At 45.0% G+C, this 26,218-nt stretch overlaps 1 protein-coding gene across 1 annotated transcript in view; it reads right to left on the bottom strand.

Annotated features, from left to right (window-relative positions):
- Positions 1-24,941, bottom strand: part of LOC143786185 (uncharacterized) — a 280,164-nt gene extending 255,223 nt beyond the window's left edge. The window contains exon 1 of the mRNA XM_077275474.1: positions 21,537-24,941. Within this exon, the coding sequence (XP_077131589.1) occupies positions 21,537-24,265 (2,729 nt within the window). The 5' untranslated portion in view covers positions 24,266-24,941. The remainder of the gene's footprint in view (positions 1-21,536) is intronic.
- Between the last annotated feature and the right edge of the window lie 1,277 nt (positions 24,942-26,218).

Genomic DNA, 26,218 nt, shown 5'->3' with positions numbered 1-26,218 from the left:
CACCAGGGCGATCAGGATGAGCGGCGTGAAAGGCACGAACTAAATCAGCCGCATGCACATCAGAGGCGAACACCCAGGAATTATCCTCCTGACCATATCCCTTCCACTTGACCAGGTACTGAAGCCTCCGCCTGGAGAGACGAGAATCTAAGATCTTCTCCACCACGTACTCCAACTCGCCCTCAACCAACACCGGAGCAGGAGGCTCAGCAGAAGGAACCACAGGCACAACGTACCGCCGCAACAAGGACCTATGAAATACGTTGTGGATGGCAAACGACACCGGAAGATCCAAGCGAAAGGATACAGGATTAATGATTTCCAATATCTTGTAAGGACCAATGAAGCGAGGCTTAAATTTGGGAGAGGAGACCTTCATAGGAACAAATCGAGAAGACAGCCATACCAAATCCCCAACTCGAAGTCGGGGACCCACACCGCGGCGGCGGTTGGCAAAACGCTGAGCCTTCTCCTGTGACAACTTCAAGTTGTCCACCACATGCCCCCAGATCCGCTGCAACCTATCCACCACGGAATCCACCCCAGGACAGTCAGAAGGCTCCACATGTCCCGAGGAAAAACGAGGATGGAAACCAGAGTTGCAGAAAAATGGCGAAACCAAGGTGGCGGAACTAGCCCGATTATTAAGGGCAAATTCAGCCAACGGCAAGAAGGTCACCCAATCATCCTGATCAGAAGAGACAAAACACCTCAAATAAGCCTCCAGAGTCTGATTAGTTCGCTCCGTTTGTCCGTTAGTCTGGGGATGGAAAGCGGATGAAAACGACAACTCAATGCCCATCCTACCACAAAAGGATCGCCAGAACCTGGAAACAAACTGAGATCCTCTGTCTGACACAATATTCTCAGGAATGCCGTGCAAACGAACCACGTTCTGGAAGAACACAGGAACCAGATCAGAAGAAGAGGGCAGCTTAGGCAAAGGAACCAAATGGACCATCTTGGAGAAACGATCACATATCACCCAGATGACAGACATGCCCTGAGACACCGGAAGATCAGAAATGAAATCCATAGAGATGTGTGTCCAAGGTCTCTTCGGGACAGGCAAGGGCAAGAGCAACCCGCTGGCACGAGAGCAGCAAGGCTTAGCTCGAGCACAAGTACCACAGGACTGTACAAATAACCGCACATCCCTTGACAAGGAAGGCCACCAAAAGGACCTGGCCACCAGATCTCTGGTGCCAAAAATTCCCGGGTGCCCTGCCAACACCGAGGAATGAACCTCGGAAATGACTCTGCTGGTCCATCTAGCAGGCACAAACAATCTGTCAGGTGGACAAGAGTCAGGCCTACCAGCCTGAAATCTCTGCAACACACGTCGCAGATCTGGAGAAATAGCAGACACGATAACTCCTTCCTTAAGAATACCCACAGGTTCAGCGACTCCAGGAGCATCAGGCACAAAGCTCCTAGACAGAGCGTCGGCCTTCACATTCTTAGACCCTGGCAAATACGAGACCACAAAGTCAAAACGGGAGAAAAACAATGACCAGCGGGCCTGTCTAGGATTCAGGCGTTTAGCAGACTCGAGATACATCAGATTTTTGTGATCAGTCAAGACCACCACACGATGCTTAGCACCCTCGAGCCAATGACGCCACTCCTCAAATGCCCACTTCATGGCCAACAACTCCCGATTGCCCACATCATAATTTCGCTCTGCCGGCGAAAACTTCCTAGAGAAAAAGGCACAAGGTCTCATAGTAGAACAACCAGGGCCTCTCTGTGACAAAACGGCCCCTGCCCCAATCTCCGAAGCATCCACCTCAACCTGAAAAGGAAGTGAGATGTCAGGCTGGCACAAAACAGGCGCCGAAGTAAACCGGCGTTTTAACTCCTGGAAAGCCTCCACGGCAGCAGGAGCCCAGTTAGCTACATCAGAGCCTTTCTTGGTCATATCCGTCAGCGGTTTAACAACACTAGAGAAATTTGCGATAAAACGACGGTAGAAGTTAGCAAAACCCAAGAACTTCTGAAGACTCTTAACTGACGAGGGTTGAGTCCAATCATGAATAGCTCGGACCTTGACTGGATCCATCTCCACAGCAGAAGGGGAAAAAATGAACCCCAAAAAGGGAACCTTCTGTACACCAAAGAGACACTTTGAGCCTTTTACAAACAAAGAATTTTCACGCAGAATCTCAAAAACCATCCTGACCTGCTCCACATGCGAGTCCCAATAATCAGAAAAAAACAGAATATCATCCAGATAAACAATCAAAAATTTATCCAGATACTTCCGGAAAATGTCATGCATGAAGGACTGAAAAACTGAAGGTGCATTAGAGAGACCGAATGGCATCACCAAGTACTCAAAATGACCTTCGGGCGTATTGAATGCGGTTTTCCATTCATCGCCCTTCCTAATGCGCACAAGGTTGTACGCACCACGAAGGTCTATCTTGGTGAACCACTTGGCACCTTTAATCCGGGCAAACAAATCTGACAACAGCGGCAAAGGATACTGAAATTTGACAGTGATCTTATTTAAAAGCCGATAGTCAATACAAGGCCTCAAAGATCCGTCCTTTTTGGCCACAAAAAAGAATCCCGCACCAAGAGGGGAAGAAGAAGGACGGATATGCCCCTTCTCAAGAGACTCCTTGATATATGAACGCATCGCGGTATGTTCAGGTACCGACAGATTAAACAGTCTCCCCTTAGGAAACTTACTGCCTGGAATCAAATCTATTGCACAGTCACATTCCCTATGAGGAGGCAGTGCACTGGACTTAGACTCGCTGAAGACATCCTGATAATCAGACAAATACGCCGGAACTTCCGAAGGCGTAGAAGAAGCAATAGACAAGGGCAGGGAATCTCCATGAATTCCATGGCAGCCCCAGCTTGACACTGACATAGCCTTCCAGTCCAAGACTGGATTATGGGTCTGTAACCATGGCAACCCCAAAACAACCAAATCATGCATTTTATGCAGAACAAGAAAACGTATTACCTCCCGATGTTCGGGAGTCATGCACATGGTAACCTGTGTCCAAAACTGCGGTTTATTTTTTGCCAAAGGCGTAGCATCAATACCCCTAAGAGGGATAGGATTTTCCAATGGCTCAAGAACAAATCCGCAGCGCTTGGCAAATGACAGATCCATAAGGCTCAGAGCAGCACCCGAGTCCACAAACGCCATGACAGGATACGATGACAGTGAGCAAATCAAAGTTACAGATAGAATAAATTTAGGTTGCAAATTACCAATGGCGACCGGACTAACAACCTTAGTAAGACGCTTAGAGCATGCTGAGATAACATGTGTAGAATCACCACAGTAGTAACACAAGCCATTCCGGCGTCTATGAATTTTCCGCTCATTTCTAGTCAGGATTCTATCACATTGCATTAAATCAGGTGTCTGTTCAGACAACACCATGAGGGAATTAGCGGTTTTGCGCTCCCGCAACCGCCGGTCGATTTGAATAGCCAGGGCCATAGAATCATTCAGACCTGTGGGAATGGGAAAACCCACCATCACATTCTTAATGGCTTCAGAAAGGCCATTTCTAAAATTAGCAGCCAATGCACACTCGTTCCACTGGGTCAGCACGGACCATTTCCGAAATTTTTGGCAATACACTTCAGCCTCGTCCTGCCCCTGAGACATAGCCAGCAAGGCCTTTTCTGCCTGAATCTCAAGATTAGGTTCCTCATAAAGCAAACCGAGCGCCAGAAAAAACGCATCAATGTCAGCCAATGCCGGATCTCCTGGCGCCAGCGAGAAAGCCCAATCCTGAGGGTCGCCCCGTAAAAAAGAAATAACAATTTTTACTTGCTGAGCGGAGTCTCCAGATGAACAGGGTTTCAGGGACAAAAACAATTTACAATTATTCCTGAAATTTCTAAATTTAAATCGCTCTCCGGAAAACGGTTCAGGAATCGGTATCTTAGGTTCTGGCATAGGACTTCTGATAACATAATCTTGTATGCCCTGCACACGAGCAGCAAGCTGGTCCACACTTGTAATCAAGGTCTGGACATTCATGTCTGCAGCAAACACAAGCCACTCAGAGGTAAAGGGGAAAAGAAAAAAAAATGAGAGAGAGAAAAAAAAAACTCAGAACTTTCTTTCTTATAATCCCGCTTCTGCAATGCATTTAACATTTAATACTGGCCTGGCAAACTGTTATGACCCCAATGGCGAGGGTCTCAGAGAAACAAGTAAATCTGCAACGTACAAAAATCCAGCTCATAGGGCAGTGGTAACTGGGTTGACCATATATCTACTCCTAACGCCAACACTAGCAGTAGCCGGGGAACATGCCTACGTTGGTCGCTAGATGTCTCGCGCCAGCCGGAGGACTAACTACCCCTAGAAGAGGAAAACAAAGACCTCTCTTGCCTCCAGAGAATAGACCCCAAAAGTAGGATAGTAGCCCCCCACAAATAATAACGGTGAGGTAAGAGGAAATGACAAACACAGAGATGAACTAGGTTTTAGCAAAGAGAGGCCCACTTTACTAATAGCAGAATGTAGTAAGATAACTTATATGGTCAACAAAAACCCTATCAAAATCCACGCTGGAGATTCAAGAACCCCCGAACCGTCTAACGGCCCGGGGGGAGAACACCAGCCACCCTAGAGCTTCCAGCAAGGTCAGGAAACAGATAATATGCAAGCTGGACAAAAATGCAAACAAAAACAAATAGCAAAAAGCAAGAAAGCAGACTTAGCTTAATCAAGCAGGAACCAGGATCAGAGACAAGAGCACTACAGATTAGCTCTGATATCAACGTTGCCAGGCATTGAACTGAAGGTCCAGGGAGCTTATATAGCAACACCCCTGACCTAACGACCCAGGTGAGCATACAAGAGATGAATGACATACCCAGAGTCAAATCACTAGTAGCCACTAGAGGGAGCCAAAAGGTAAATTCACAACAACTATGTAGCTGGGCAATATACTTCATGGGCTGTGCAATATACTATGTGGCTCTGTGCTGTATACTACGTCACTGGGCAATATACTACGTGGCTGGGCAATATACTACGTGGCTCGAGGGCCGGCCCGAACGTATAGGCGAACTAGGCGGCCGCCTAGGGCGCCGACCCTAAGGGGGCGCCAGAGAAAAAATAGAAAAAATTATAAAAAATCTTTTCAAAAGGCAAAAGGTGTATGGAGCAGAGCTGAATGTGTATGAGGTGTATGGAGTGGAGCCGTGTGTGTATGAGGTGTATGGAGCGGAGCCGTGTGTATGAGGTGTACGGAGCGGAGTCGTATGTGTATGAGGTGTATGGAGCGGAGCTAAATGTGTATGAGGTGTATGGAGCGGAGCCGCGTGTGTACGAGGTGTATGGAGCGGAGCGCGTGTCTACGGAGCGCAGCCGCGTGTGTAGGAGTAGCTATGTGTGGCCATTATACGGTACAAAGTATCATGTGCAGCCAATATACAGTATGGAGCATCATGTGTGGTCATTATACAGTATGGAGCATCATGTGAGGCCATTATACAGTATGGAGCATCATGTATGGTCATTATACAGTATGGAGCATCATGTGTGGCCATTATACAGTATGGAGCATCATGTGTGGCCATTATACAGTATGGAGCATCATGTGTGGCCATTATACAGTATGGAGCATCATGTGTGGCCATTATACAGTATGGAGCACTGTGTGGCCATATTTTTTTGTTTATAATTATTCTTTATGAAACAGTGTGATCAGCAGTGCTAAATGGGTGTGGTTGGGACGTGGATATGGGTATGGCTAGTTATGAATGGGTGTGGTCAGAGGAGTGGCTTAAAATTTGCCGCGGCGCGCTTCGTGCGCCGCAAACTTTGTCCCTCATTCCCATCTTCAAAAGTTGGGAGGTATGTTAAAAGTAGTAGGGGCACAACAAAATAGTTTCGCCTAGGGCGCCGTAATCTCTCGGGCCGGCCCTGCGTGGCTCTGTGCTGTATACTACATCACTGGGCAAATATACTACGTGGCTCTGTGCTGTATACTACGTCACTGGGCAATATATTAGGTAACTGGGCAATATACTACGTGGCTGGGCAATATACTACGTGACTGGGCAATATACTACGTGGCTGGGCAATATACTACGTGGCTCTGTGCTGTATACTACGTCACTAGGCAATATACTACGTCACTGGGCAATATACTACGTGGCTCTGTGCTGTATACTACGTCACTAGGCAATATACTACGTCACTGGGCAATATACTACGTGGCTCTGTGCTGTATACTACGTCACTGGGCAATATACTACATGGCTGGGCAATATACTACGTGACTGGGCAATATACTACGTGGCTGGGCAATATACTACGTGGCTCTGTGCTGTATACTACGTCACTAGGCAATATACTACGTCACTGGGCAATATACTACGTGGCTCTGTGCTGTATACTACGTCACTGGGCAATATACTACGTGACTGGGCAATATACTACGTGGCTGGGCAATATACTACGTGGCTGGGCAATATACTACATCACTGGGCAATATACTACGTGACTGGGCAATATACTGCGAGGCTGGGCAATATACTACGTGGCTGGGCAATATACTACGTCACTGGGCAATATACTACGTCACTGGGCAATATACTACGTGGCTGGGCAATATACTACGTCACTGGGCAATATACTACGTGGCTGGGCAATATACTACGTGGCTGGGCAATATACTACATCACTGGGCAATATACTACATCACTGGGCAATATACTACGTGTCTGGGCAATATACTACGTGACTGGGCAATATACTACGTGGCTCTGTGCTGTATACTACGTCACTGGGCAATATACTACGTGGCTGGGCAATATACTACGTGACTGTGCAATATACTACGTCACTGGGCAATATACTACGTGGCTGGGCAATATACTACGTGGCTCGGCAATATACTACATCACTGGGCAATATACTATGTGACTGGGCAATATACTACGTGGCTGGGCAATATACTACGTGGCTGGGCAATATAATACGTGGACATACATATTCTAGAATACCCGATGCGTTAGAATCTGGCCACCATCTAGTAATAATAATAAATAAATAATTTTAATAATAAATAAACAATAAATAATTTTAGGAGTCTTTTAGCAGAGTTTTCGGAGCAGGAACTGAGCGAAGACACAGTTTTTGAGATGTTTTGATTTTTAGAGATGAGAATTTTGGAGAGTTTCTGAGCAGTTTCTGCTCCATAAGCATCTAATTGAAGAGTTTTAGGAGCAGAAACTGAGCAAAACCTTCAAGTTTTTGAAGAGGTTTGAGGTCTTATGGAAGATGTGGAGAGTTTCCTGCTCAGTTTTTGCTGAAAAACCTGTGCACATAGACTATAAAGTTGGAAGAAGACACAAGTCCATTATGTTCAACTAATTACCTAACTTGTTAATCTAGAGGAAAGTGAGAACCCCATAGAGCCAATGTGCATTGCTCCATATGACTATGTGCACACGGAGAGATTTTATTGAGTTTTTGGAGCAGAAACTAAAAAGTAATTCTGATTTTGAGGAGTTTTGAGTTTTGGTGTCTGATTTTGAGAGTTTCCACTCAGTTTCTGCTCAACTTCTGCTGCAAAACTAAGTGCAAAAACGTCTTTGTTCTAAGGGTATGTGAAACCAGAGGATTTTTGGAAAAGTTTTCAAAATAAAATCTTGAGCAATCCTACAAGTTTTAAAGTTTTGCGTTTTATGGAGGATGGGGAGATTTTCTGCTCAATTTCTGGTCAAAAACCAGTGCACATAGGCTGTAAAGTTGAAAGAAGATACAATTTCATCATGTGTAACCTGTAACATAAGTTATTGCTCTAGACTCTAGAGGACGGTAAAAACTCATGAGTCAGAGGCTAATTTTCGCCTACGGTAGTTTTCAGAGCAGAAACTGAGGCGGATTTGTAAAGTTTCCTCTCTGTTTCTACTCAGTTTTCACTCCAAAAAGATGTGCACATAGTCTGTCGGGGGGGAGGGGAGGGATTTCCTGGCCGAGTCCCCATATGACAATGAAACTAGTTCCCTGGATCAACATCCCATCAATTAAAAAACTTTTGGAAAACTGTCTTTTTAGCACCACTTATGAGTAACTTGTAAGTAAATGTCAGACTCATTAAAATGAAACCAGTCTCAGTTTTTTTTTCTATGTAATCTGAAAGAATAATAATGTAGGGAGAGAGACACTGATTCCAGATATGTGTCACTTACTGGGCTGCTTGGTATAGTTTGATAAAATCAGTTTTCTCTGCTGCTGATCTACCATTTCTCTGAATGTTGAGCCATGTATAAACCCGCCTCCATCAATGCTAGGTAGATTTCTGTGTACACTTCCTGTCTACACTGTGCATAGCCAGAAAGCTGCTAATCAGTGCTGGAGGAGGGTTTACACAGAGCAGGGATACTACAAGGCCCGGGAAATCTAGTCCTTTAGTGATAATATCCTGTGGATGAAACACCGATGATACTGGAACTACAACAAGCAGTCTAGTAAGTGACACATCGCTGGAATCAGGTTCTCTGGCTCTGCATTATTATGCTCTCAGATTACATCACACTCTGTGTGACTGCAGAGGGCTTGTACATCAAGCTGTAATTTTTACTAATATCATTTCAGTACTTATCATTTTGATCACTTTTTATCATATTCTTTTTGGAAAGTTTTGGAACCTAAAAAATGGTAGATGTAGTATTTTTGGTTTTTTTTCACTTCCGCAATCCCTTTATGAGATAGATATATTATTAGTTTGTGAGATACCAAATATGTAATTTTTTATTTTTTACAATTTGCCTTTGAGGAAAAGGGGTTTGATTTATGCTTTTTTCATTTTATTTTTCCTTTAAATCTTTTTAATGCTGTAAATTAACCCTCTAAGGAGCCTCTGCGATCTTTTGATCTCCTGTTTAATACTGTGAAATACTGTAGTATTGCATTGTGTTGTGAATGTCATGACCTCCTATAAAGTCTAGACACAGGGGGAACATTCCAGGAGTTCTCTTATGGCAAAAACTGGGCACTATAAAGAGCCCCTCTAGCCACATGTCAATTAATTGGCGTCGTGTGGTGGCAGGGATGACCATCAGAAGTGACAAATTCCATTTAAATTCCTGTTAAATGTTGCTGTTATGCTTTCCAGAGGTAAAGAAAGAGGCTAAACGCTGTTTTACAGGTAGCTTTGATTAAAATATGTCAGCAGATTTTTGCAATGTAATCTGAGAGCAGCATGATGTAGGGACAGAGACCCTGATTCCAGCTATATGTTACTTAGTTTACTGGCTGCAGCAGTTGTGATAGAATCACAGTTTTCTCCACTACAGATCTAGCAGAGCTCCGAATGCTGAGCTCTGTATAACCCCGCCCACACCACTGATTGGCTACTTTCTGTGTACACAGTATATTTTAGCTGATAATCAGTGGTGGGGGCGTGACTGGACCAGAAGGCACAAGTCAACTAGTCCTCTAGTAATAATCTCCTGCTGATAAAACATTGTTTTTATTGAAACAACAACACACGAGCCCAATAAGTGACACATCGCTGGAATCAGGGTCTCTGCCTCTTTATCATACTGCTTTCAGATTACATAGTAAAAACTTGCTGACAGATTCTCTTTAAAGAGCTTTAAGCCAAAAGGAAGAGCCATTCGTGTGTAGATAGCTTAGCTACCTTTAGGTGGCAGTAGAGAGACAGTTTTGCTACCTTTTGAAGAATAGCTGATTTGCATACCCTTTCCCAGGGTGCATTGCCAGCCTTTTGTGGTCTCCAGTAGGAAAAACATTAGGGTCCCTTTAATTACATCAGTATGCAAATTTCTGTTGAAAGTTTCAGCCATGAGTGTCGTGCCTCATGAATATTAATCCTGTGCCAGGAGTGTTCCGGAGAGCCGGTGACGCCGGCCCCTGATTGCAGCCAGTTATGGCCGTGTCCTCTGTTATAGGTAATCTGCCTCACACATCACATGACCTTCTGGATCGAGATGAATGTATGCGATCCCTTAACCCCTTAGGCCTCTTTCACACTTCAGTTGTTTGACGTCAGTCTAAAACCGTCATTTTCCTCAAAAAACGGATCCGTTTTTTTTTTTGACGGATCCGTTTTTTCCCCATAGACTTGCATTAGCGACGGATTGTGACGGATGGTCGTCCGTTCCATCCGTCATGCGACGGATCCGTCAAAATTTAGCGGACGTCATCTAGACATTGACGTTCATCTAGACGTTTTTTGTCTCCGTTGAAATGGCGGATTGCGACGGATCCGTCGCGTCCGTCATTTCATAGAATGGCCACCTATGGGCGACGGATCCGTCGCGATCCGTTTTTTGGCGGATCCGTCGCCCCAATCCGTTTTTTCAAGTTTTTTCAATTGCGCATGCTCCAAAAAGTATATACAACCCCAGAGTAACGGATCCGTCAAAAAAACGGATCCGTTACATCCGTTTTTTCAACAATTGTGACGGATCCGCCGATCCGTCACTTTGTCGGAAGTGACTGACGCCAAACGACTGAAGTGTGAAAGAGGCCTTAACATCGCTCAGACCGGACGGCGGAGGCAGGATCCGTCCTCTGCACCCCGTGTGATGCTTCTGGTGTGAAGTTTATTGATGCCAGCCTCCGCACTTGGTAAGACAGCTGTGGGAAAACATGGATCTAAATTTAGGAGAACGACTGCGAGTGATAAGAATTCACACTGATGGCGGAAGGAAAACAGAAGCGTGCTGCTATCACCTCTCCGGGGTGGGAAACAGCTCGGCGGCGCACTGCGATCATCCCCCCACAGCCATCATCTGCAGTCTGCGCAGTGCGTGCCCCCCGATGTCCTCCGTCCCCAGGATACCACCCGCATGTAACACGTATGGGCTGTAAGAAATCCGCGTATATTCATCATCACGTCTCTGGAGGGAGAAAGGCTCTTCTGCTGACACCTCGCTGCTAAAATGAGGTTCTTCAGCAGCTGCAAAGTGTAATATAAAGTTATGTGTCCCTGTTACTGCAGAATAAGCCATGCACACCTCAGCTGCTGCAGAACCTCATAATACACCTTAGCTACTGCAGAATAAGCCATGCATACCTCAGCTGCTGAAGAACCTCATAATACACCTCAGCTACTGCAGAATAAGGCTACTTTCACACTAGCGTTAACTGCAATACGTCGCAAATGCGTCGTTTTGCCGAAAATACGCATCCAGCAAAAGTTCTTGCTGGATACGTTTTTTCGTCATAGACTAACATTAGCGACGCATTTGCGACGCATTGCCAAACGTCGCGTCCGTTTTGCGACGCTTGGGCGTGTGGTAGCGGACCGTCGGGAGAAAAAAACGTTACATGTAACGTTTTTTACTCCCGACGGTCCGCTCCGCCCCCACCTCCCCGCACTTCCCCGCACCTCACAATGGGGCAGCGGATGCGTGGGAAAAATGCATCCGCTGCCCCCGTTGTGCGGCGGAGACCACGCTAGCGTCGGGAACGTCGGCCCGACGCACAGCGACGGGTTGTTCCCGACGCTAGTGTGAAAGTAGCCTAAGCCATGCATACCTCAGCTGCTGCACAACCTCATAATACACCTCAGCTACTGAAGAATAAGCCATGCATACCTCAGCTGCTGAGGAACCTCATAATACACCTCAGCTACTGCAGAATAAGCCATGCATACCTCAGCTGCTGAGGAACCTCATAATACACCTCAGCTACTGCAGAATAAGCCATGCATACCTCAGCTGCTGCAGAACCTCATAATACACCTCAGCAACTGAAGAATAAGCCATGCATACCTCAGCTGCTGAGGAACCTCATAATACACGTCAGCTACTGCAGAATAAGCCATGCATACCTCAGCTGCTGCAGAACCTCATAATACACCTCAGCTGCTGCAGATTAAACCATGCATACCTCAGCTGCTGCAGAACGTCATAATATACATCAGCTGCTGCAGAACATCATAATACACCTCAGCTGCTGCAGAGCCCCATAATACACCTCAGCTGCTGCAGAACCTCAAAATTCACCTCAGCTGCTGCAGAACCTCATAATACACCTCAGCTGCTGCAGAACCTCAAAATACATCTCAGCTCCTGCAGAACCATGTAATACACCTCAGCTGCTGCAGAACCTCATAATACACCTCACCTTCGCAGAACTTCAAAATACACCTCAGCTGCTGCAGATCCTCATGATATACATCTCAGCTGCTGCAGTACAATATAATACACACCTTAGCTGCTGCAGAACATCTTATTAAGCACCTTTTCAGCTAATCATGAGTTTTTCTTTAGGCCAGTCTCACACGTCCAGATAATTCCAGGACCGGAAAAATCGGTACCGGAGTTATCCGTGTCCGTGTGTCCGTGAGCTCACGTGGCACATCAGTGTGGCACACGTGCGCCGACTGGGTACCACACGGACCATGCAGGAGACAGCGCTACAGTAAGCGCTGTCCCCTGCTTTGGGTGCTGAAGCCGCCATTCATTTCTTCTCTCCAGCAGCGTTCGCTTGAGAGAAGAAATGAAAAATCATTGGTTTTTTTTGGTTTTTTTGCGGTTGAAATAAAGATCTTGAGTATTGGGTGAGTATTTTATTTCCAGCGGACGGGCGCACAGGGGGTGGGAGGGGGGTGGTGACAAAGATCTTTATTTCAACCGCAAAAAAAAAAAAAAAAAAGATTTTTCATTTCTTCTCTCCAGCGAACGCTGCTGGAGAGAAGAAATGAATGGCGGCTGGAGAGAAGAAATGAATGGCGGCTTCAGCACCACACGCTGGGGGGACAGCACTTACTGTAGCGCTGTCTCCTGTACGGCACACGGACGGCATCCGTGTGCGGTACGTGTTTACACGGACCCATTGACTTTAATAGGTCCGTGTGATCCGTGCGTTCCTCCCACGAACACTGACATGTCTCCGTGTTTTTCAAACGGACACACGGTCCGTGAAAACACGCTGACATCTGCAGAGACACATTGATTTTAATGTGTCTACGTGAGTCAGTGTCTCCGGTACGTGAGAAAACTGTCACCACAAGTACCGGAGCCACTGACGTGTGAAAGCGGCCTTAAAGCGTTCCCCCGAGAGCTCAGAGAAGGGGCGGTGGACACTCCATTAACAGGTGCACACAAGTGAAAGTAACACATGGTAGAATCCCCATCATTGGTGACTGTTGCCTGATCCCAAATGATCTATGATCTGACACCTATAACATGGATTTTCCAGCTCTTCTCTGTACTCTGGGTCACACGCGCCTGTTCTAGGGGACGAGCTGCCCTTTATTTTGCAAATCAGGGTCCCCGGATATGCTACGTTCGGGGTCTCAGCAGAAGACCAGGAACTCCTGGAGGACGTCACCAGCCCCCTTCCCTTAGATAGGGGGATATTACCAGCGCTCGTGGTGGGGCAGCATCTCCCGGACGAGCAGGAAATCACTTTTTCCAGATTGTGCTGCTGAGGAATAAAATCCTGAATGAAGGGTTTTACTTCCACAGTAATCGTTGCCTTGTGTGGAGCGAGCGATAAACTCATTTATTCCTTGGGGCATTAATGGGATGGCGAGACCATATCAGGGGTCTAGAATAAAGCTAAGACCTAGAATTAAAGGGGTTGTCCACTGTGCAAACTCTCTATTTGAGGCGATAAGCCCCCCACCACCCCTATGATATAATAGTCACTTGGTCTCTCACTGATGTTGGGGAACTTGGCAGTAATTATTAAAGGGGCGCCCTACTAAACACATTTATTATCTACAGGGACCATCACTGATCAGAAGAACAGGGGTCCTGAAGTCCACTCATTGAAAGGTCTCCATGCTTAACTATCACTGTCTTCCCTTCTATGGGACTGAGAGACCCCCATCAAATTTCAAGAACAGCGATCTCAAAGTCTCATGTGTAAGTAGAGGGGCACTGTATATGCTTGGGCACCACTCACTTCTATGGGAGGTAGACAATGTCGGATTCTGTCTATCCCATGGAAGTAAATGGAGCGATGGTCAACAATGGTGTGCGCCATTGCTTCATTCACATAGTGGACTTTGCAACTCTTTTTTTTTTTTTCAGGATCAGTGTGGTCCAAGCCGTCAGACCCCTGGTGTTTATATATTTATCTCTATAAACTTGTATAGTAAGAAAACCCCTTTAAATGGTTTAAATCAGTCGTTGGGGTCCAACAGTTGAGACCACCAGTGATAACCATAATGGGACTCTCTAACCCCAAGAGCAGGGGTCGGCAGCAAGTGAGTGGAACAGAGGTGCGTATGCTCAACCTTCGCTCCATTCATTCACTAGGGGACTGCTAGAGAAACCTGGGCACTGGATTGCACTTTCTTTGGTTGTCTTATAGACAATGAATGGAGTGAAGGATGAGCATACGCATCTGTTCCATGCTGCCGAGCCCTGCTCTCGAGGTTAGAGAGTCCCAATATGGTTATCACTGATGGTCTCAACTGTTGGACCCCAACTTAATCCTCAAGTGATCTCTTTTCCTATGGATGGGGGTACCTTGTTTTTTTGTTGGGATTGTTTGGGGGTGCTTTAATTCTCCTTTTAATCCAGTTCTCATTAAGACCCTCCAGAGCACAATACACCCTTTTTATGCCCCCATAGTAGATGGTCTTACATGGGGACTTAATTTATTCATTCGGTGTTATATCAAAATTAGACTTTTCTTTAAAGGGATTGTGTCATCAGGAAGGGATCTATTGTTTACATCAGGTTTTTGTATTATTTAAACTTTTTCAGCAATGTTTCTTTTTAAATGTTGCAATCTGTATAAAAAATAATAAAAAGATATAAATGTTCGATTGTCACACCGGCCTCTGGGGCTTTTTTTTAGACTTTATTTTCTATTGTTTTAGGAAATAACACAACTGCATAAACCACAATGGTCCGATCTTGACCCCATCATTGTGTAAAGATCACTGTGCAGGGAGAGAGAGTAGGGGAGCTGTGACTTGGTCTATTGTGATTGGTGGATCCTGTATTATCAGCTGTGTATAGAAGCATTCTCAGTTTTTGTAATCCAGCCTCTGATGATAAGGAGCCTGCTGAAAACTCTTCCTGAAAGAACAGGAATTATAAGTGCATAAAGCCCCCAGTGGACAGAATGAAAACTGCAGTATTATTAAGACCACACATTCACTTTAGTATCATATTTAACATTTTATGAGTTTTGTAACCTGCCTTACAGAATGCAGATATTTATAGTAGTATCTGTATCAATTGTAAAGGTAGATATTTAGAAATTGCATGACCCAAAGTAACTAATGGATGTTGAAAAATGGGAAAATAATCGAATAGTTTTGTTTTTGAGGCTCCCATACACATTGGGTGGCTTCGGCTGATCGTTCAGCCAATAGCCATCTCAGCTGACTCTCCCATACACAGGAGCACTGTGCCCTTTATGAGAAAACTACCAGTTATACATGGTCTTGAAAAAGTATTCATACCCGGTGAACTTATCCACATTTTTAATGCTACACTGACAAATGTAAATGTACTTTATTGGGATTCTATGTGATATACCAACACTAGGCAGCAAGTACTTGTTAACTGTACAGGAAACAATATTTTAAAAATATAAATTGAACAGCAGCTTATCTCCCCCGACCATTAGTCAGCCTGCACCCCACATATTAGACTGTCGATATCGGCGGGTTGGGTCGACATTAGTATAATAGGTATTGGGGGGCTTTTAGTCTGAGGTTGAAGTTGGGGACCATTCATCAGAAAAGCTAATGAGCAATTGTCCTACTTGTAACACTTCTGTCTATGGTGTTATCAAAGAGACAATGGATGGCTTATCATTCAATCATAATACAATTAATCAGCCTTCATTTTGCCACCACAGTTGGACAATCATTTCTTGGTTTCAATGATGATTTTTGAGTTGTTGACTTCGCTCTACGCCATCTTCCAGTCACTGGGACCTATATCAGCTCTAGGTTCCATCGGGGCTTAATTTTTGTCCAATACGTAATCTATAATAAAGTCCCCAATTATTACACACTAAATGGGGTAGAGGATCCCTTGTGCAGAAACACAAAGCATATCTTTTTTCTACATTTAGCTCATAGTTGAAGGAATTGTTTTACTAATTTGAGGGTCAGAAGAAACGTTGAACTGTTTAACTGCCTATCATTATTATTCCTGAATGCATTGCTGGTTTATAGAAAGAACATGAGAAAAAAGCCAATTTTATGTTCTATCATCAGCCTGGAAATCGGCACATAATTAGAGAAAGACCTGGACCCCAAAGCCTCAACTAACAGAATGGTATTTAACAGGGAGAAATGCAAGATTCTACATCTGGGCGAGAAAAATAAAAATTACATCTATAGAACGGGAGGAATAGAACTAAGCAACAGCACGTGTGAAAAAGACTTGGCTACACTAATAGATCACAGACTGCACATGAGTCAACAGTGTGATGCAGCAGCAAAAAAGGCAAGCACAGTTCTAGAATGTATTAAGAAAGGCGTACAGTACAGATCACGTGAAGTAATTATCCCCCTCTACTTCTTCTTGATTAGGCCTCATCTGGAATACTGTGTCCAGTTTTGGGCACCACATTTTATAAAAAGACATTGAAAAACTGGAGCAAGTTCAGAGAAGAGCGACCATGATGGTGAGCAGACTGCAAATTATGTCCTATGAGGAACGGTTAAAGGATCTGGGAATGTTTAGCTTGCAAAAAAAGGAAGGCTTGGAGAAGACTTAACAGCTGTCTTCGAATATCTGAAGGGAGGTCACAGTTAGAGGGATCATCATTATTCTCATTTGCACATGGAAACATGAGAAGCAATGGAATGAATCTGAAAAGGAGAAGATATAGTTTAGATATTAGAAAAAATTTTTTGGCAGTGAGGGTGATCAATGAGTGGAACAGGCGGCCACGGGGGTAGGACATGATGACCCTGATGGTCCTTTCCAACTCTAACATTCTATGATTCTATTATTCATGCACAACATTGTATTGCGACTGCATCCCAAGTTATACAAAACAGTAATGCAGCAATAAAATACACATATAGAGCTTTTCATTTATTTATTTTTTCTCTTGGATGCATATAGAATGTGCTTCATTACTAAGAATATTTTCATAATATGGCACTGTGTGAAGCACCAATAGACCCATACCTGCCGCATGTACACGGCTCAGTGATGGCGATGTGTAGGAGCCCTTAGCCTTAGCGCATGATCTCTTAACGTAATTGCCAACTCCACAAGTGTTTTGTATCATTGGATGAGAACTATTGATGGCACTAATGAAATTGCACTAACCTTAAAGTTCAGTAATCAGGAAAGCTTAATAAAGCCCATACAAGCTCAGCGTGACTGCCACTTATCTCCACCCAGGTAAATGATGTTTTTGCATACTAAATATATTACTATAATAATATCACTTTCAGTAGAATGAGAACCGAGGATCAGTTGCTCTGGAAACTTTCGGCTATTTTTAGTTCCAGGGGAGCCAAAAACTAATTGTATAATTGTCCTTCTCATCACCAAACTACACAGTGGGTACAGTTTTGGCAACCAAGGTACAAGAAACCCTATAGGGGCAACCAATCTATTACAGTTTGAGGTAAACTTTTTAAGGGTCTGCTCATAATAGCTACCAACTTGGTGACTACCTGACAAGCTCGTTCCACCTCCTGCCGCCTCTAACTCAGAAATATTTCCAGATTTTGCCCCGAATCAACTGAAATGTTAGTGATGCCCTCATCATCTCCCACCTCAACTACTGCAATATCCTCCTCTGTGGCTTCCCAGCTAACACTTTCGCACCTCTCCAGCCCGTCCTTAACTCTACTGCCCGACTAATCCACCTCTCTCCTCACTACTCATCATCCTCTACCAATCTCTTCATCGGCTTCCAACTCCCTAGTGAAACCATTTTGGTCCTTCATACCATAATCTGTCTCCTCCATTCATCTCCAACCTAATCTCGTGATACCTCCACGTAATCTCCGGTCCTTACAAGACCTCCACTGTTGGGTGTTCCTCACCCAATCTTCTCCAAGATTTTTCCCAAGCTTTGCTTATCCTCTGGAATTCAGTGCCCCGGACATGTCTTATTGTCTCCCTCTTCTGGAACCTTCAGATGAAACCTGAAAACTCTTCTCTTAGGTAGCTTTACACTGTCACTATATAAGGACACATTAAATAGAAAAAAAGGTGAAAGCCCGCCCTTCAATTGATTCAATCCACATGGAATCCTGAGATCAGTACCACTGCTCGGTGTGCTATGAATGTAGAGAGGGAAGAAATTACCCAGCTTCCAGTCCAAGGTACTTATATAAAAAAGGCCCTTCATTTTGAAGAAGTTAAAAAGCATCAAGGGTATGTACACCAACAATCTGAAGGTGTGAGGGGGATTTGGGGTTCACATAGGGTAACCAGAAGCGTTTTGAGCATTTTCTGCCCTCTTAAACTTGGTTTGAATTCTGAGTTGGTTTCAAACCAAGTTTACCAGCACAGAAAGCTTTCGAAATGTGCCTGGTTACCCTACGTGAATCCCAAATCCCCCTAAGACCTTTAGATTGTTTCTGTACATACCCTTGATGTTTTTTACCTTCTTCAAAATCAAAGAACACTTTTACACATACCTCGGACGGGAAGCTGGATCATTTCCTCTTTCACTTCACAATGCTGCAGCGAATTGGTGGCTGTTACTTTCTGCATTTAGCTGTAACAATAGAAATCCATTGTGTCTAAAGAAAAAGGGTTTTTAGCATTAGTACAGATGGGGATTCTTTACTGTAAGAGCAGTGACACTATGCAGCTCTCTTTCAGAAGATGTGGGGAGGGTCGGCATTACTTCTGATCACCATATCCAAAGTCAAGGAGGAATTTTTTCTCGTAAACAGTACTTTCTTCTGGTCCTTTAATTTGTATATGTTGGAAGCCATTATCTGATGTATACTTCATATATAAATATGGCGCTGTATATGTGAACAGTAGCATACAGTACCGCATGGCATCAATAGGAACTTATGCTGAAGAAATCATACCACAATCCATGTTTTTTTGAAACATTCTTCCACTGCATTATTCTTTATAGGAAAAAAATAAGGTTTTACCAACCAGACGGAAACCAAAAAGTCATTTTTCTATGCCTCATATGCCTCATGACCCTTCCCAGTGTGAACAGAGCCTTACTGCATCATTCCAATAATCCCTCTCCTAATTTCCAGTCTTCAGAAAGAGTTAATGCAATAGATATTTGCAGAATTATTCTAATAAATTTACTATGTAAACTCAGCACGGTTTAGGATTCTTGACGTTCCCAACCAGGTATATCGCAGATCTGCTTTTCTTTGTAAATATATATCTGCAGCATGAAGGGTTAACCATTGCCGCCATAACTTACTAGAATGCTTGCTTAATATACTTCCAGCTTTTCTCCTAGCTGGCATAAAGACACAAAGCTCCTTGGGGTGACACCGGCCTCTCGTGAAGACATATTTCTATGGTCATTGATACATCTCTCGTATGGAAATACAAATTGCGAATTGGGTAATAAAGGAAAAGCAAAAGCTTTGGCACTAGGTAATATCAGGCAAAAACCCTCCATGTTTTCCAAAAATCTAACATCTTCACGTCAAGATAATATTATGATGGAGTAATAGGATAATGGAAGGCACAGGAGAACATACGAAGGAAACTTATTGTCTGAGACATGCAGAATATTGCATACATGCTGGTCAAAGACTGTAGCAGAAAATCTGCCTGAGAATTTATTAAATGATTGTTTGTGTTTATTTAGTTACAGTGCGATATTTTACCAAAGTGCCAGTAAAAGGATATAGAGCGACAAGTCGTATTTACGTTTCGACCCATCGTGGGTCTTTTGCAATTGTCACTTTAATCACAAGGATAGGGTGTACTGCGCAGCATGTGCTCAAGCGTTGGCTGAAAAAGAGCCCGGAACGGGTCGAAACGTGAATATGGCTTGTCGAGCGTTATCCTTCTAGCCAAATATTTTACTTTAACTAAATAAATACAAGCAAAGTGCCAGTGAAAGGATTTAGAGCGACAAGTCATATTTATGTTTTGACCCATCATGGATCTTTTGCAAACGTCACTTTAATCGCAAGGATAGTTTGTATTGCATACCATGTGCTCCAGCGTTGGCTGAAAAAGACCCCGGGATGGGTCGAAACGTAAATACGACTTGTCGCTCTATATACTTCTACCCAGCACTTTAATAAAACATTGTACTGTAACTAAATACAAGAAAAGTGCTGGGAAGAAGGAAATAGAGCAACAAGTCATATTTATGTTTCGACCCATTGTGATTAAAGCGACATTTGAAAAAGACCCACGATGGGTCGAAGTGTAAATACAACTTGTTGCTCTATATCCTTCTTCCCAGCACTTTGCTTGTATTTATTTAGTTACAGTACAATATTTTACTAAAGTGCTGGGTAGAAGGATATAGAGCGACAAGTCGTATTTACGTTTCGACCCGTCCCGGGGTCTTTTTCAGCCAACGCTGGAGCACATGCTGTGCAACATAAACTATCCTTGCGATTATTGCAAAAGACCCAAGATGGGTCGAAACGTAAATATGACTTGTCGCTCTTTATCTTTCTGTAGTTGGTAAAATATTGTACTGTAACTAAATAAATACAAGCAATCGGTTAATAAATTCTCAGTACGAGTGCTATTCGACTTAATTTGGATTGTCCAGTTCCGCCTGCACCCGTCTCTACCTAACACGGAGTGTGCACCTTATATCTCTCTATATTAGAGATTGTATGCGGTATTATATACTTTTTATATACATATGTAACCGCCATGACAGTATACTGCTACATTTTCTATATTTACACCGCGATAGCTTTTACAAGAATCTTCTTAATGGTGTATAGCATTGTGATCTGTCTAATACCTAATGCAGCGTATACATCCATGAATAATTTACTACATGAGATCTATAGATAGAAATATAGACGGCGATAACAGCTCTCCCTGACTTTTTGTACTCGTAAGATAAGCTGACCGTCAGGGTTTCAACCACCATGAAAATACTATACGAGTCCATTACATTGTGATGCCAAACTGCCCCTATTATTAGGAATGCCATACTACTTATAGAGGTCCGGTGCTACACTACCTGGCATAAGATTACTCCTGTCTCCAAAAGGAACCATTACCATTCATTGCGTATAGGTATACCATTATTTAATTGCCCTATAAGCAGGTTGATGGGTTACGTATTGGTGCATTATAGCCTGAAAGCTCCTGTCAAAGATAAATATATATATATGGAGTAATGGTAAAGCAACTAAAGCAACCACATGTACTGTACTGACGTATCAATACACAGACAGATAGCGACCCTTCTCTGCGTGCTCATCCCAAAAGAACCTCTCCTGCATTAGGATTCCAGCACACAGTGAAACCATCCACCATTAGTAGGATAGATGCCGTACAAAATCAATAGCATGCAAGGTTGGATTGTATTATAATGCAGCACTTAGCCTTTTCCCAGCTGCTCTGAATAAAGCAACGGCCAACTGGAGAGGCTACGGTTAACACTGCGAGCCCTGCAATGGTGAGGAACTTACCGGTACCACTCCAGCCCTTTCTCATAGTTCCTATCAAAGAAATGAGGCTCTACACCAACCGCCCTGACATCCGGATGGGCTCTTAAAGCTTCCAACAAAGCACGAGTGCCCCCTTTTTTCACCCCGATAATAATTGCCTGGGGCAGTTTTTTCTCTCCATACTCTATAGTGCTGTTGACGGACAGTCTACGACTGAGCTCTTCCTCGGTGGTGCTGGATTCCTGAGTTTCTCTCTCTAAATACCCAGTGTGAGATTCTGGGATCATTTCGGTGGCAGCTAAGGGAGTTCTATTCCAGGTAGAGATCCCCTTTATGGGGGAATTCATGTCATTCCCTGTAAAATCCGAGGGTCTGGTGATCTCTCCTTCACTAAATATTCTAGGATGAGTATCTCGAGTCATGTAGGTATCCTGATGACTTGTATGAATTGGAGCAGTGTCAGCAGGACTGAAGTCATTCAGCCTGGGAGCCACGCTGGGGATAGCGGTGCTGAGGCTGAAGGTTTGCTGGTTGGATTCCTTAGTCACCTTAGCTGATCCTTGGAGTGAAATGTTAGCATCTACATCCTGGGAAAGGTGGCTTTTCAGGGATCTTTCCAAGGTGTTAAACTCTTCTAGGGAGGAAGCGATAGGAGTGCTGTCCAAAGTGCTGGACCCTTGCCCTCTTACAATGGGAGTGTGGTCTTCTATGCTGAACCCCTGATCTCTTATAAAAGGGGCTCTGTCCTCAATGCTGAACCCCTGCCCTACTACAGAGGAAGTGCTGTCCTCGGTGCTGAACCCTTGCCCTACTACAGAGGGAGCTCTGTCCTCGGTGCTGAACTCCTGCCCTACTACAGAGGGAGCTCTGTCCTCGGTGCTGAACTCCTGCCCTACTACAGAGGGAGCTCTGTCCTCGGTGCTGAACCCCTGCCCTACTACAGAGGGAGCTCTGTTCTCGGTGCTGAACCCCTGCCCTACTACAGAGGGAGCTCTGTCCTCGGTGCTGAACCCCTGCCCTACTACAGAGGGAGCTCTGTCCTCGGTGCTGAACCCCTGCCCTACTACAGAGGGAGCTCTGTCCTCGGTGCTGAACCCTTGCCCTACTATAGTGGGAGCTCTGTCCTCGGTGCTGAACCCCTGCCCTACTACAGAGGGAGCTCTGTCCTCGGTGCTGAACCTCTGCCCTACTACAGTGGGAGCTCTGTCCTCGGTGCTGAACCCCTGCCCTACTACAGAGGGAGCTCTGTCCTCGGTGCTGAACCCCTGCCCTACTACAGAGGGAGCTCTGTCCTCGGTGCTGAACCCCTGCCCTACTACAGAGGAAGCGCTGTCCTCGGTGCTGAACCCTTGCCCTACTATAGTGGGAGCTCTGTCCTCGGTGCTGAACCCTTGCCCTACTACAGTGGGAGCTCTGTCCTCGGTGCTGAACCCCTGCCCTACTACAGAGGGAGCTCTGTCCTCGGTGCTGAACCCCTGCCCTACTACAGTGGGAGCTCTGTCCTCGGTGCTGAACCCCTGCCCTACTACAGAGGGAGCTCTGTCCTCGGTGCTGAACCCCTGCCCTACTACAGAGGGAGCTCTGTCCTCGGTGCTGAACCCCTGCCCTACTACAGTGGGAGCTCTGTCCTCGGTGCTGAACCCCTGCCCTACTACAGAGGGAGCTCTGTCCTCGGTGCTGAACCCTTGCCCTACTATAGTGGGAGCTCTGTCCTCGGTGCTGAACCCTTGCCCTACTACAGTGGGAGCTCTGTCCTCGGTGCTGAACCCCTGCCCTACTACAGAGGGAGCTCTGTCCTCGGTGCTGAACCCCTGCCCTACTACAGTGGGAGCTCTGTCCTCGGTGCTGAACCCCTGCCCTACTACAGTGGGAGCTCTGTCCTCGGTGCTGAACCCCTGTTCTACTACAGAGGGAGCTCTGTCCTCAGTGCTGACCCCCTGCCCTCTTATAAAGTGAGCGCTGTCCACGGTGCTGAATCTTGCAGCTTTTGCAATAGGAGCACTATCCAAGGTGCTGAACTCCTGAGCTGTTAGAATGGGTGCACTATCCAAGGTGCTGAACTCCTGGGAGGTTTGGATGGGGGTACTGTCCAAAGTGCTAACACTGACAGCAGTAGATGGAATCTGAGCAATAATCCAGGAACTTTTTCTTAACACTGTGGAGTCCACAGGACCAAGAGCTTTGTGTTTTAGGAGGTCAATAGCCTTGAGTCTCTGGGTCTCAGATTGCACTGGACCGCTGGTCCTTACCGTGGGCCACCCAGGTTGTAGGACAGCATTTAAGGTCCTGATTTTGCTGTAAGTCGCAGAGGAGGCTAAGAGTGAGGACACAGAATTGCTGAATTCCTCCAGTGCTGAAGCAGGCAGGGGATCACTGACGCCTCCAGAGGACTTCAGAGATCCAGATCCCAGCTTCTCACCATTCCTGGCTATGCTGCTGCCAGGGCTGGATGGCAGATAGGAGTCTAGGCTGCTTCTGCTCTTAGGAGAGGATCCAGACTCCGGGGTGACTATGGCAGGATTGCTGGGATCTGGCTTTATAGAAGCTGTTCTGATGGCATCTACTGGGCTGAGCCCCGAGTCTGGCTGCAGGTAGATCCCAGCGTCCTGCAATGGAAACTGCAGAGAAGTGTAGCAGCTGAGCAGGCTGTAGAAGAGGTAGGTGACGGACAAGGACAGTGTGAACAGGAACACAAGTTTCCGAGGAGCCTTAACGCAGAGCAGAGAAGTACCTGGCCACCACGGGGCCATCGCTGATCGCCAGCCCCAGACCACAAGACATGGTTTCAGCCGAAATCGTGCATGGAGCCGCCTGAAGAAACAGCCCCTGGCAGAGGAAATGTCCCGGGGATCGTGAAGAACAGTCCAGATGTCAAGATGCAAAAAAAAAATTAAAAAAAACAACTTAGGGTGAAAATTTCCAAGACTTTGAAGGAATTTTGTTCCACCGCCTCCAGGCACAAAGCTTCTTCACATCTCCCTGCAAGTTCCGGCAGAGGAGGAGAGGAGACATCCCGACCCTACGGTGCTCCAGCTTCTTCCCCAGCGATCGGCAGCGCCAGGCTCGTACTGCAGCATATCTGATCGGCAGCAGCCGCTTGTGCTCGCCCCCTCCGCCTGTTGCAGGAAAGCCAGTTGTCTGAACAGAGGCAGCAACTTTAAATCGAGGGAGAAGCGTCTGTAGGTCCAGATCTGCTCTGCAGGAGGAACCGAGCGAGCAAAGCGCCGCCTCATGCCTCAGAGTCTCGCCCACCTATGTGTCTGGCGGAGCCCCCCTCACCTGCTGCCTATCAGCGGACGCTGGGAGCGCTCCGTGCACGGGGTCTGCAATCAGCACGGGCTCCCGGGGCTCAGGGGGGACCAGGAGGGTCGGCAGCAGCATGTATCTGCAGCACATCACCATCCGACCAGGACAAGATCACACGCTCGCCTCTGCGATCTTCATTTACTTTATTTCTCATTGTTTTGCTTGTTTTTGTAAACATAAGGATTCTTTTCAGTAATTGTGACCCTGGCAGTAAGACATCAGAAATCAGCTATATTTTTATTTATTTATTTATTTATTTTTCTAAAGCATTGTAAAATAATATTAATAATAATAATAATAATAATAATAATAATATTGTTAATACTACTACTACTACTACTACTACTACTACTACTACTAATAATAATAATAATAATATTGTTAATAATAATAATAATAATAATAATAATAATAATAATAATAATAATATCAATAAAATAATAGATGTGTTTCTTAGGCTGGGGTCAGTCCTATTTTCATCCAGAAAAGAGACAATATTTTCCCCACGTGTAGGATCCGTTTTTCTACCATTTACAGTTTCCTATGTTACTGAATTGCAATGTACCTGTATAAATCAGACCCCCTATTTTGGCTCCATATCGCATCCGAATTTTTTTTCTCAGACCCATCCGGCTTCAGAATAAAATTGCTACATGATTCAGTTGGTGAAAAAAAATCAGTCACCTTCTCTGCCCCATTGAATAAGTCAGTGTCCTACCAGGTAAAAAATCATCTAATTTATATGCTCATGTGCACAAGCCCTAATTGTGAAGTCTAAGCATGAGTTTGGCAGTGTGGCTAATAGCGCATGGTAAGGACAAGCGCGGACCGCCATATATTCTCTAGTCCAAGAGAATGCGGCCGATTATGCACACTCTAATCAGACTCTGATCAGAGTATCCGCATAGTGCGATCAGATTTCATTGACAGAGGAGAAGATGGAGAAAATTTTTTTTCCATCTTCTCCATTGCGTCACTCGATGGAAGTCGGACTGCACTCAGATGACATCCGAGTGCAGTCTGATGTTTTCCACGCTTCTTGGTATAACATTGGTCAATAAAACATCAGATGCCACCTGTCCGATTTATACGCTCGTGTAAGCGAGCCCTAATGGAGATTCACCCTGCAGAACTTTGAAGGTAGGAATCTTTCATTTATACATTCAAATAGATACATCTGCCTCACTGTAATTAATGTTTTACAATATAAAGTCTACACTTTTTATGGTGTTTTTTACTATCTGTAGTAGATGCTTTATAAAATAATATATTGGCTCATCAGGAGCATCCTTCAGTGCGCATACAGCCCCCACTTCTCCATATGTCTTTATAGCTGCAGTAAGGTGGAAAGCTAGAGAAATAGAAGGGAGTTATGTAATGAGATATTAAAGCACCAC

The sequence above is a fragment of the Ranitomeya variabilis genome, chromosome 7, assembly GCF_051348905.1.
Source record: "Ranitomeya variabilis isolate aRanVar5 chromosome 7, aRanVar5.hap1, whole genome shotgun sequence".
Classification (NCBI taxonomy): Eukaryota; Metazoa; Chordata; class Amphibia; order Anura; family Dendrobatidae; genus Ranitomeya; species Ranitomeya variabilis.
This window is presented reverse-complemented; position numbering and strand designations above follow the sequence as displayed.